General features: G+C 47.4%; 1 protein-coding gene across 1 annotated transcript in view; it reads left to right on the top strand.

Annotated features, from left to right (window-relative positions):
- The window catches only part of TNRC6A (trinucleotide repeat containing adaptor 6A), a 75,155-nt gene that overhangs the window by 37,195 nt on the left and 24,121 nt on the right, over window positions 1-13,839 (top strand). The window contains exons 6-8 of the mRNA XM_007656278.3: window positions 3,294-5,921; window positions 12,390-12,566; window positions 13,499-13,674. Coding sequence (XP_007654468.2) covers window positions 3,294-5,921; window positions 12,390-12,566; window positions 13,499-13,674 — 2,981 coding nt within the window. The remainder of the gene's footprint in view (window positions 1-3,293; window positions 5,922-12,389; window positions 12,567-13,498; window positions 13,675-13,839) is intronic.

Genomic DNA, 13,839 nt, shown 5'->3' with positions numbered 1-13,839 from the left:
CTCTGTGCTCAGTTACCACATCTGTTAAAATGGGAATTAAGACTGAGTGTCACGTGGAACATGGACTGTGTCCAACCTGATGAGCGGGTAGTACAGTGACCAGTACATATTAAGCGTTTAACAAATACCCTAATTATTATCGGCCCTGGCACTTAGTACGGTATCTAGCATGTAGAAAGTGCTTACAAATATCATTTTTAAAAAGTTCCAGGTTTGCTGCTAGGTTGTATTCTGGCTGAGGAGGGCACGTTTGGTCATCATCAACACCTCATTCTCACTGCTGTTCCTTACCTGGAAGTGATAAACGATAACCCAGTTGGAAAGGGACAAATGTGGGTCACTGCTCCTGCCATCTCCTTTCCAACCTTCCTACCTGCTGTTTTTCCTGGCCAAGCTTGCCCAGTTGGATTAGCAACAAGAAAAAGGCAGTAGGGGAGGGTTTTGCATCATGAAAAGCAGCATGGCCTAGTGGACAGAACACGGGCCTGGAAGTCAGAGGATCTGGGTTGTAATCCCAGCTCCATCACTTGCCTGCTGTGTGACCTTGGGCAAGTCACTTAACTTCTCTGTGCCTGTTACCTCATCTGTTAAATGGGGATTAAATCCTACTCCCTCCTGCGTAGACTGTGAACCCCATGTGGAACTGGGACTGTGTCCAACAGAATTATCTTGTGTCTGATCAAGTGTTTAGAACAGTGCATGGCACATGGAAAGCACTTAACAGTAACAGGATCCATCATTATTATGGGCACAGATAAAAGCAGGTAGTATAGTCTTCTTTGCTAGGAATGGGAAGGGCTTTTCCTTCCCTCTGATTCAGGGAGGCCAGTGAAGTAAAACAGTTGCCTGTAGAGATTGTTACTACCTATAGAGACAACTCCTTAAACCGAGCAAACTGCAGTTATCTCATTTTGAGTCTCCTATCAATCAGTCATGTTTATTAAGTGCTTACTATATACAGAGTGCTGTACGGAGACCTTGGGAGAGTACGGTACAACAGAACTTGCAGACACTCCCTGCCCATAACGAGTTTACAGCCTAGAGGAGGGGACAGACATTTATATGAATAAATAGGTAATTTGTAATAATTTAAATATTTAACTTCTACTTCTAATAGCACATTCATTGTTTGCATATGCTTTTGGCGTTGGCACCACAAAATGTACATGTATACACGCTACAGAAAACTTTCCAGAATAACAGCAGAATAATTCAATATGTGGTCACAGCAGGGCCACCAGTGCCTCTACTAATCTCCAGGCTATTTCTGGGACGACCAGCAGCCCAATGCTCCCACTTCAAATTCAGTCCCACTGCCCAGGACCTGTGCTGTGACATTGGAGTTGCTTGTTGCTTTACCTGCCTCTGCCTTCACGGAAAGAGTACGATGGTTGGGAGATGGGGATCCACACCCACCTTAAAGTCACTCATTCATTCAGTCGTATTTATTGAGAGCTTAGAGGGCTTGGAAAGTGCAATTCAGGAAGACATAATGTGGAAAGGATAAGAAAGAGGGTCAGCACTAGAGTAGTGCAGCGGGAGAAGAGAGACCAGAGTGTCATCTACCACCATTTTCTTTCACCCCTGGAGAAATCTGTGCAGTGGTGGATGGGTGGATGGGTCACAACAAGGGGGAGAAAGGGCAGGCCCAGGGATGTAGGGTTGCAGGAAGGTTGTCCCCTGTCATCCCATTTAGTAAACTTGCCTGTCGCACTTCTTCTCTGTACTCTGACTCTCTGAAGTCCACCCTCTTTTCCCCAGTTCTGTTCCCAAACCCAAAGGACAGCCACATCCAAGCATTTAGCCCAGTTAAGATTAGTCAGGATAAGGTAAGCTAAACTGCCTGGTATCAGCCTCAACTTCATCAGAGTCTCCCAAATCAGGAGTTAATACTTAAGAGGAGGTGGATTTGAGGTGGTTCCCGCTACTCATGGTGAAGTGGATAGAGCACGGGCTTGGGAGTCAGAGGATGTGGGTTCTAATCATGGCTTCGCTGCTTGTCTGCTGTGTGACCTGGGGCAAGTTATTTAACTTCTCTGTGCCTCAGTTACCTCATCTGTAAAATGGGGATTAAAATTGTGAGCCCCTCGTGGGACAGGGAATGTATCCAGCCTGATGAGCTTGTATCTCTCCTGGCGCTTGGTATAGTGTCTGGCACATAGTAAGCACTTAACAAATATCACAATTATTTATTATTGTTGTTATTAGCAATCAAGGGATCTCTCTCTAAAAGGCAACTGGCCTGTTTTCATGCTGCCCCCTTTTGGACTCAGCATGATCCCACTGTCATCTTGGAGAACAACCCACCAGTCACCATGTTCCTTGCCTACAAGCTTAGACACATTTCATGATGCTCCAGGCCCCTCAGCAATGCACTTGGGCTCATCAGATTTGAAAAAGAGTAAAAGTGAGGATCCGAGGATGGGAGGAACTATCCCTCACACCACCCCCTAGGAAACGACACAGGTACCGGTCTCCAAGTTCCGGGAACCCTTTATTCCTGTCTCCTAGGCCACAATAAATATGATTGAATGAATGAGTGAATGAATTCTTCCCCATTCTGTAGACTTTTCCAAGATTCTAATTAGGATAGAGCAAAAGGGACTGAGGACAATCTGGGTGGGGAAAACATAACTGTAACCTACCTTAGGAAGAGAAGATAGGGGCCAGTGAGAAGACACAGATCTGCACATTGCTTTAAAGTGGGTTTTTTTGTTTGTTTTTAATGTTGCTTTTTTTTCTTGGTTTGTTATAAGTTTTTACCTGGGCCTGATGGAAGAACATAAACATTCTTTATACAGTTCATAAAAGTTCATAGAATTATGGCTCACTGTAAAAGTTAGTCTTTTTGTAGGGGGACAAAGATGAAATATTAATAATGCATAGACTTTCCTAATATTTCTAAATATAGTATGATTTGGTATGCAGCATTTTTGCCCCTGTTCTCAATGTATGTCAATTTTCCTGTCCATAGGAAATTTCAATATGTGTTGGTACGTAGACTTTTCTAATATTTCTAAATGTAGTATGATTTGATACGCAGCACTTTTGTCCCTCTTCTAAATGTATTTGAATTTTGTTCCCCATAGGAAATTTCAGTGTGTGTTGGCACATAGTCCCTCACTTCTGCCTTGCTCGAATACCCAGAGACCCTAGCAGAACCCCAACAGTTGCCTAAAAGGAACTGGCCAGTTCTCCCGTGCCTGGGTGTTCATTTGGTATTCATCCCATGAAACCTGAATGCTTGATAGATTTTTTTTTTCTCTCTCCCTCTCTCTCTCCTTCTCTTCTAGATCTGAACCACAGCAGCTTAGGATCCCATTATGAAAATTCTCACTGGGGACCCATTTCTTCTAACAGCGACCCCAGCCCAAACTGGGACAAAGTCATCGTAGACGGCTCTGACAAAGAAGCATGGCCATCGATCACCGGCAGTGACCCAGAGTTGGCTTCAGAATGTATGGACACTGACTCTGCCTCTAGCTCTGGGTCGGAGAAAAACCTCACGATGATGGCTTCAGGGAGCGCAGGTGGCGAGAACGAGGGAATTCGGAATGGCGTGGGCCACGGTTCTCAGAACAAGTTTGTGGTCGGTAGCAACAGCAATAATGTGGGCAATGGAAGTACTAAGGGGCCGTGGGGCTTTTCCCACGGAGCCATAATAAGCACATGTCAAGTTTCTGTGGATGCTCCCGATAGCAAACCTGAAAGTAGCAACAATAGGATGAATGCTTGGGGCACCATAAGTTCTTCATCAAATGGAGGGTTAAATCCAAGCACTTTGAATTCCAATGGCAACCACGGTGCCTGGCCTGTATTGGAGAACAATGGACATGCCCTGAAAGGGTCGGGAGGGAGCGGTAATGCGGGCACAAGTATTCAGTGCAGTACCATAGGTCAGATACCTAACAATCAGAGTGTTAACTCTAAAGTGGGTGGTTCAGCCCATGGTTCCTGGGGAAGCCTTCAGGAAAATTGCGATGCTGAAGTAAATGGTACAAGGAAGGTTTCATTCAGTGGGCAACCTCAAAACCTTAACACTGAAATGAATGGACCAAATAACACTACTAACTTTATGACCTCTAGTTTACCAAACTCTGTCGGTTCCGTGCAGATGAACGAACTGCCTGCTAACACAGGGCATGGGGCCTGGCGTGTGAGCACAATGAATCATTCTCAGATACAGGCCTCTTCGGTTTCAAACGGCACTTCCGTTTCTCACCTCAGCAACGGTGAGTCCAAAAACGGTGGATCTTGTGGTACTGCCTGGAGCGCCTATGCCTCTAATTACTCTGGAGACAAATGTTCAGGCCCCAACGGCCAAGCTAATGGTGACACTGTGAATGCAACTCTAATGCAGCCTGGCATCAACGGGCCTGTCGGCACTAACTTTCCAATCGGTGGGAATAAAGGAGGCGGAGGAGGAGGCGGCGGCGGCGGAGGCGTGTGGGAGTCGGGGGTGGTCAACTCCCAGAACATCCCATGGGGTGGTGGAGGTAGTTTGAATCCCGGAGGAAATCGAAGAGGATGGGGGAACCCTGCACAAAACACTGGCACTAATGTAGCCAACGGGGAATGGAATAAACTGCCTAGCAATCAGCATTCCAATGAAAGTGTAAATGGAAACAGTAGGAAGTTTACAAATGGATGGAAACCTACCGACGAGGACGACGTCAACGTCAATAATCCGAGTTCCGCTCCGTCTCAGCTCGGCGAGCAGAACGACGTGTGGGCCAAAACGACAGGTACGGGGGAGAGCGAAGGTAGTACGGAAAGCACTGGATGCCACGAGGAAAGAGGGGCGGGGGAAGGACAGAGTAGAGAGAGGAGGAAAGTCGACCAGCACACGTTACTCCAAAGTATAGTAAACAGAACTGACTTAGACCCACGCGTCCTTTCCAACTCGGGGTGGGGCCAGACGCCAATCAAACAAAACACTGCCTGGGATACCGAAGCGTCACCGAGAGGTGAGAGGAAGACCGACAATGGGACAGAGGCCTGGGGCGGCTCCGGGACACAGACTTCTAACTCGGGGGGATGTGTGGAGCGGCCCTGCCCCAGCAGCAACGACCCCTCGGCCGTGGCCGGCTGGGGCGATGCCAAGCCGGCCGCCAGGTGGGGAGACGCCAAAGGCTCCGGCGGCCAGGGTGGGTGGGTCGACGATTCTGCCGCCGCGGCACCGGTCAAAAGCAATCAGTCATGGGGAAGCGGCAAAGACGACAAGCCCACGTGGAGCGACGCCCAGAAGGTCAAACCGGGGTGGGGGGACGGACAGAAGTCGAACCAGGGCTGGACGGTTTCTGCCGGCGACAACTGGGGTGAAACCTCGAGAAGCAACCACTGGGGCGACGTTAAGAAATCGAGCTCGGGAGGCAGCGACAGCGACCGGTCGGCATCCGGCTGGAACGAACCCAACAGAGCCAATTCCGTGACTTGGGGGACCCCCGGCGCCAACCCCAGTAACTCGTCGGGATGGGATGACCCTTCGAAACCCGCTCAGCCCCAAGGGTGGGGGGAGCCTTCCAAGTGTAGTCAACCGCAAGGTTGGGGGGATTCTTCGAAACAGATCAATTCCCCGGACTGGAATAAGCCACAGGATGTTGGCGGGTCTTGGGGAGCCCCGCCTGCCGCCAATAAGCCACCCGGTACCGGGTGGTTGGGCGGACCGATTCCAGCTCCGGCCAAGGAAGAGGAGCCAACGGGATGGGAGGAACCATCCCCGGAATCGATTCGCCGCAAAATGGAAATTGATGATGGGACTTCAGCTTGGGGGGATCCGAGCAAATATAACTACAAAAATGTGAACATGTGGAATAAAAACGTCCCCAACGGTGGCAGCCGTTCCGACCAGCAAGCACAGGTACATCAGCCGCTTCCACCTTCAAGTGCCATGTCAAGTAAGGAGAACAGTAATGGTTCTGGTAAGTCCTCAACGGGGACTGGTGGTGATCCGAGGCCGCCTTCTCACCCTGCTTTGGTGGTACGCGGTCTTAGCCCGGTCCCGAGAGAGCTCGCTGGGGGGGCGGGGCGAGGCCGCGGTCTCCTTTCTGAGATGCCACTGGGAAATGGAAAGCGTCTCCCCTCTCTTAGAAATGAATTCCAAATTTTGGGCCGGATGATGACGGCGATGATAGTAACAATGATGATGTCTGTTAAGCACGTACTGTGTGCCAAGCGCTGTTCTAAGCGCTGGGGTAGGTACAAGGTCATTGTGGGTCTCACAGCCTTCACCCCCATTTTACAGATGTGGTAACTGAGGCACAGAGAAGTTAAGTGGCTTGCCCAAAATCACACAGCTGACAAACGGCAGAGCCGGGATTGGAACCCCCTACCTCTGGCCCCCGAGCCCGGGCTCTTTCCACTAAGCCACGCTGCTTCAGTTTCCTAGGTGGTGCTTTTATTACCAAAGCACCTTATATTAATTATTTACTCCTCACAACATCCCTACGAGGTAGGGTTTAGGTATCATTACCCCCAGTTTAAAGTAGGGGAAACTGAGGCATGGGGCGGTTAAGTGGCTTACCCAAGGCCACACAGGTAACGTGTGCCAGAGCTGGGACTCGAACCCGGGACCTCCGGCTTCCTGGCCTGCGGCTCTTCCATCACGCCACAGTGATCCATGTTGACTTTTAGTAGGTTCGGTTTGGTTTAACTTGAGGGGGAATAATGAGCTATGCCTAGTCGTCTGGAGGGGCGACAACAGGATGCTCGGAGGAGCCTTTTCATTTTGTCCCAGTTTGACGTCACTCCTGACTTTTAGGAGTCTACCCCCTGCTATCCCTGACTTTCCCTGTTTTCATCCACTGTGAACTGTTCATTAATTTACCCAGACCCCTCCTGAAGCTATTAATTCTTTTCATCTGCACAATTTCCCGCAACAGTGAGTTCCGTATGCTTGATTGACTCCTTTTCTTTTGAACGCACTAACCCTCGGCTTTCATCGGCTGGCCCTCCGCCCAGTTGTATCGGTATTTACTGAACGATTTTGTCTGCTATTGCCACACTCCCTGGTTTCTGTAAGCTTCGTTAAGTCCCTTTCAAAATGGGAGAGTCCTAACTCAGTCGATATTGTACTGAGCGCTTGGGAGAATACAGCACAACGGAGTTGACAGATACGTTCCCTGCCCACAAGAAGCTTATAGTCTAGAGCAGGAGACAGAGTTGAAATTACACTCCCGATAACTGCATAAGTGGGGCTGAGGGTGGGGTGAATATCAAGTGCTTAAAGGGTCCTGATCCAAGTGCATAGACAATGCAAAAGGGAAAGAGGAAGTAGGGGAAGTGAGGGCTTAGTTGGGAAAGTCCTCTTGGATAAGGCTTTGAAGGTGGCGAGACTGCCGATCGGTGTCCTCATAAGGAAGAGTTTCCCCCTTTGATCACCTTCATTACCCTTCAGTGGTTGATAGAACTATATTTTCTGTTTTCCATCATTTTACTGATTTTTTTTTCCAATTGGGTTTAACTTACAGCGGGGGTAGAGTAAATGTTTAGGGGGTGAAAAAAAGCAAAAATATAATTTTATCATTTCAAAACCAAATGGAAAGAAGAATCCAGCATTTAGGATAATGATCAGTAAGTTGCAGTTGGCTCTTCGCTTTGCCTCGAACTGTATTAATTTGGCGGGTAGGGTAGAAGAGGATTATAAACCATAACTCGAGACAAGGTTCACCACCCACTGAACAGGAGAACGAATGTGCCCGATGGCCCTTTCATAATTACAATGGGCTGTTGATCCACTCTGTGGTTTCTTCAGCTCTCTAACTGTTTTTTCTAGGTCCTGGCTCACTTTTTGGCCTTTCCATGTTTCTACTAAAAGGCAGGAGCAGTGTGGCCCAATGGAAAAAGCACAGGTTTGGAGGTCAGACTACCCGGATTCTAATCCCAGATCTGCCACTTACCTGCTTTGTGGCCTTGAGCAAGTCACTTAACCTCTCTGTGCCTCAGTTTTCTCATCTGTAAATGGTGGTACATTTCTCCCTCCACCTTGGACTGTGAGCCTCATATGGGCCAGGGACTGTGTCCAACCTGATTGACTTCTATCTACCCCAGCACCTGATACGTAGTGAGCGCCTAACAAATACCACAATTATTACTGTTAGATAAATCCCTTTTATACTTAACAGCTTTGATAAAAATATCACATGCAGGAAGGAAATGTACCCGAGAGACCCAAATGAGCTTTACGGAATATTTGTATGTTTCCACCATCCGGAGTTGTCAGACAATACAGATTTTTTGTTTAGTTTTGGGTCGTCCCCCCCTCCATAAGGTGGGTAATAGGATCCCACCACTTATCAACACCATGCTATCGCTCAGCTGTCTGGATGCTATAGACGCTAAAGGTTGTCTTTTTAAGAAGGTCCAGAATTCTGGCTCTAACTAAACTCACACTCCTTCCTCCCACTCTTTCTCTCCTTTCTGCCCACATTCTCCACCCCCCCAGAAGAACTATCCAAAACAACTGCCCCCATGTCAGTTTCTGAAAAGGAAGATTCCTTCCTCCAAAGACTTCCAGGGGAAAGCCAGCAGTCTTATTTTAAGTGCTTCCTTGGACCCTAGAAAATGAAACAGCCTAAGACTGACAGATTCCTTAAGTCAGGGAGCTCCCAAAGTGACCACAGTCACCTGCTCAGGGCTACAGTCTCTTTCTCAGAAGTCTCCCCTTTTCCTAACTTGTCCAGGATCAAGCATGAGCATCAAGCCCAACAACTGTGTAACTTGGACCAAGCGTAACACACACATTTCTTTGTCATCCGTCCCTGTGGGGCTTGATCTCCTCTTGAGGAGAGGGATAATAGATATTGAGCCTGTAAATACTTGGGTAGTACTTTTATAAGCCTGCTTGTCCCTGTCAGCTTTTGACATTAGTAAGTAAACCATGGGAACTTCCACAGGGGCCGCTCTTCCCAATCAATCAACCAACCAGCGTTTATCAATAAACCAGTATTTATTGAGCGCCTACTGTGTGCAGGCCACTGTAGTAGGTGCCTGGGCAAGAACACAAGTAGAGAGTAGAAAAGCAGCATGGCCTAGTGGATAGAGCCCAGGTCTGGGAGTCAGAAGGACCTGGGTTCTCATCCCTGCTCTGCCATTTGCTGTGTGACTCAACTTCTCTGTGCCTCAGTTCCCTCATCTGTAAAATGGGGATTAAGACCGTGGAACAGTCTTAATCTCTGTGGAACTGCGAACTCTGGAATGTTTGCATGTGGAACAGGGACTCCATCCATTCCAATTTGCTTGTATCCATCCCGGTGCTTAGTACAGTACCTGGCACATAGTGCTTAACAAATACCACAATTATTGTTAGAGTTCAGTAGAATCAGAAGATACAATCACAAAGGTAGGGACCTGACACAAAAGGGACTGTTGGTCATCCTGGCCTGAGCCTGACCCACTTTCTCACCGCCCAGGCCAGAAGCAAGCCCTGAGCCAAGGCCGGCTAGGCTGGGTAATGGGAGGGAGCAGGATAACTGGGAAGTTTAGAGGACATATGTGTATGTGCCTACGACGCAGTAGGAGCTCTGAAGCGAGCTGAAGCAAGAGCTTGTCAGCTGACCCTGCAAGGGGAACTAGATTTATCACTGTAAATAGAGGCTAAATGGGAATTCCTCTGACCAGCGCCAACTTGGACAGGTCCTCCCCATACCGTTACACCCAGCAAGCCTGTCACCCCAGCTACATGCGGAGAGATCCTCTGGACCGTAAGCTCAATGTGGGCAGGGGGCATGTCCACCAACTGTTGAATTGTACTCTCCCAAGCACTTAACACAGTGCTGTGCACAAGGTCTCAATAGTCACCATTGATTGATCAGTTGGTCACTTGCCCCCCTCCTACTCTGTCTTGTACTGTAATACCTTAGAAGGAGATGAGAGCTGCCCGGTTCAGAAACACACCTCTCTCCAACAAACGGAAGGAGTAAATTGGAGTTTTTGTTCCCCTTTTTTAACCTGTGGAAGACAGGGTCTACCTAACGAGACTCTTCTAGATGATCCCTTATAGTCACCTGGGTTTTTTCCTTCAGAGGATGGCGGTCTCCTTGCTTATCTTCACACTGGAATCAAAGAAAGGGCCAGCTGTTAGAATAAGCTCCAATTAACTTTTTATCTCTTGTTAGAGCCTTGTGTTTGTTCTGGGGAGAAAGAAAAGACATGAAAGCCAACTCTGTCTTTCCATTCTAGCAAAGCGGTGTTTTCAGGGAGAGAGAGAGAAGCAGCCGTCAGGCCTACCCATAAGGAAGGAACCACAGCAGTCAAATCTCTTCATAAAATTGGTGCTCTCATTGGCTCTGATTCTCATATGGGTAGCCAGGAAGCTCTCACGAGTACTAAAATGAATTCCTCTTTTCCTCTTTGGAGGTCTATCTGTGAACTGCTCTCTAATGCTTCTAAGTATCAGTAACATCTTTGCCGGTCCTTGTAAGTTAGAATTAGTGTTCCATTGATGGAGGAGCCGGGGGAGTAAAAGTTGAGTTCACTTGAGCTCAGGTTTTTGTGCCTTCTAGCAAGTGAGGCTTGAAAGGCGGTGTTTTTTAAGAATTTGAGATGGATACCAGGAATCCGTCTGGGGGGGTTGTGGGAGGTGGGGAGTGGTCATTACATCTCCAGTGAACTAGAGTTGCAGTAAGTAGCCCCACTTAGTTGATAACTGGAATTGAAATCCAAAGCATTAAACAACTAGATTAGGCTTAATATCAATTGAGCATTGTTTCGTGTTTTAGGGAAGTCTATAAGAGTGTGTTTGCTCTTACAGTAGGCATATACTGGGCGCTCTTCTGCCATTATTAAGAAAGCTATAGCCGAGAAACCAGTTAGTGTCACCAAAGATTCAGCGTCTCATTTAAGAAATATTCCCAAGTCAGTAGGAAATGACATTTCTAATGAAATTCTTTGCATTTTACCTTTTATAAACCAATCAAAAGAATTTGAGCACTTATTCTATATGAAGCAGTAGACTAAGTGCTTGGGAGAATTCAACAAGGCTAACAGGTATGCCTTGTCCCCAGAGAGTGTATAATCTAATGAGGGAATGCTTGGGAGAATTCAACAAGGCTAAGAGGTATGCCCCGTCCCCAGAGAGTGTATAATCTAATGAGGGAGACAGAACCTAAAATAAATTATACACAGAAGGAAACAGGAGAGGGTAGAGAAACCTAAGTTCAGCGAGGGGTAATGTGAGTACCCTAGTGCTTATGTGGCATGGAAGTTATTGGGGGGGGAACAATAGGGGAGATGTGATCAATCAGGGAAGACTTCCTTGAGGAGATGCGATTTACAAAGGGCTTTAGACATGGGAGAGCAATGATCTGCCAGGGCTGAAGGGGGTGGGCGTGAGCCAGAAGCCAACAGTGAGGGATGAGAGCAAGACACGGTGAGTTGGTGGACCTCATGAATTAATTCTGCCAACCAGGCTGTGGCAAGGAGAGAGCCCATTGAGTGCTGTTAAGCACGATGGTGTTTCTGCATGATGAGAAGACCGGGCTGTAGTAGGGGAAACTTTTTCAAAACAGTGTATTTTAGGAAAATCATCTATTTCTATTCTACCCTATTCTACCTTATTTTACCTTATAACCTACTAGGTGAAAAGCATTCACGGAGTGTTTGTCTACCCTGTTGTCTAACTCTCCCGTGTCCCTGTTTCTTCCCTTCTAAGCCTCCCCCTTTCTCCTTAATCCCTTTCCCGTTCTACCCAGTTGTTTGGAACCTCTCTATTTCTTCCTCCTGCCCTCCAGTCCATCCCTGTAGCTGTCTGACTCAGTTATCCCTCTCCCTCTCTCCGTTACCCCTCTCAGACCACTCGTGGCTCTCTACCTTCTTTTCCCCTGCTAGGCCCTCGTAAAAGGCCTGTCTGGGTATCTTCTTGCGACGGGGCACAGTCCTCTCTTTTTGCAGTAGGTCAGTCTAAGCAGCCTGAGAGCTACAGATGGAGGCCCCTGCTACCGCCTACCAAGGTGAAAGAGATTCAGAACTCAGATCGCCACTCCCCCCGTCCCCACCATCTCTCCCCCACAGCTCACCACCACCACTGTCTGAGCATCTAGATGGGAGACGGCTCCCAAGCCACACCATCCTCCTGGCATCCCAATTTGTATTTCAGCCCCATCTGGGAGGCGGGCTCACTGAGTTCCCCAGAGCCAAACTCTCTGAGGCAAGAAGCGGAGACAGAAGGCACATTCCGTGTCAACCGCATATGTCCATACCAGTAGAGCAGAAACCACCGGGATTATAATGGTGCCGATTTTTCTCCCGAGAGGCTTATTTTCCTTTGATTTTATAGCCTAGGTATAACTTCGGGGATATACGATAATAAGTGCCCATGGTACATTGGAGAACTTCCGCGATCTTTTGGCTTTATTGAACTCACCGCTAACGTTTCTTCTCTTTCTCTAAAGGTTGGGGTGAACCCTGGGGAGAGACATCTACTCCAGCTCCAACTGTAGATAATGGAACTTCAGCATGGGGTAAACCCATGGATAATGGTACCAGCTGGGGAGAACCTAGTGCAGATTCTGCTGGCACCAACAGCTGGGGCAGTGCTTCTGTAGGTCAACAGACATCAAGTAAAGCGGGTATGGTTTTGTTAATCTCTTTGTTAACTGTATTGGCATTAGGGACACGGCCGTTAGCTCAGAGTCAGATTAACATAAGATAGGTAGTATTGCAAAATGTCTGTGTTATTTTGTAAATGGTTTGACTTTTGACTAGTGGGGTTTTTTTTTTTATGGTATTTGTCAAGTGCTAACTATGTGCCAGGCACTGTATTAAGTCCTGGGGTAGATGCAGGCTAATCAGGTTGGACCCAATGGCTCAACAGTCTTTATCTGTATTCTGCAGATGAGGTAACTGAGGCACAGAGAAGTTAAGTGACTTGCCCATGGTCAACCAGCAGACAACTGGCAGAGCCGGGATTAGGACCCAGGTCCTTCTAACTCCCAGGCCTGGCCTCTATCCATGAGACTATATTGCTTCTCCTTATATCTTTCCATAATATACTGTCCCAAGCGTTTAGAACTGTGCTCTGTACATAGTAAGTGCTCCATATATACCATCGATGATGATGATGACAGTGGACCCCCTTTGCAAGGCTTTTCGCCAGACTTACCACAATATTGATACTATTGTAGGTGTTACTGAAGCAAATTCCAGGTGCCCCCATTGATGTGGCCTTACATTCGGCCTCCCAAACCCAGAGCCCAATACATTTGCTGCTTGACCCCACTGCTCAAAAAAAGAAGATGGACTCATCGATTGATTTCCATTGAAACAAGGGTTGACAACACTGCAAGCTTTTGATACGGCCAGGTTTTTCAAGTAAAAAGTGCCGTCTTGGAGCAGGAATGCCCATTCAGCCTTTATTAACTCTGTATGTCAGATTTTACCGTAGTTCATTTAATTTTGTTTTCCATCTAGGAAGTGATCAAAAAGCATTTGTTACAATTTTAAAATTGCTTAGCCCGGAATGCTGTTTTCCTGAATAACCTTCTCTCAAATTTGCATTCAGGGCCCAAATCTATGCAAGATAGTTGGTGTGGAGATGATATGCCATTGACGGGGAATCGTCACACTAGCTGGGAGGAGGAAGATGATGTAGAAATTGGAATGTGGAATAGTAATCCATCCCAAGAAGTGAACCCATCTTTAAATTGGCCACCATACATGAAAAAAATGTCCTCCAAGGTAATGCAGAGTCAGGGGACAGTCTGTAGCAATTGCAGTTGCCCCTAGGAACTCATCATTTAATGCTTTAACATTTTGGTATGTAACAAATAGAGTTGATTCCAAGAGTGATTTTGCAGTTTACCATCCCAAGACCTTTGCTCCTTCTCACCTTTCCTCTTCCCT

This window comes from Ornithorhynchus anatinus, chromosome 2, assembly GCF_004115215.2.
Source record: "Ornithorhynchus anatinus isolate Pmale09 chromosome 2, mOrnAna1.pri.v4, whole genome shotgun sequence".
Classification (NCBI taxonomy): Eukaryota; Metazoa; Chordata; class Mammalia; order Monotremata; family Ornithorhynchidae; genus Ornithorhynchus; species Ornithorhynchus anatinus.
The sequence above is the reverse complement of the archived record's forward strand: the minus strand, read 5'-3'. Positions and strand labels throughout refer to the sequence as shown.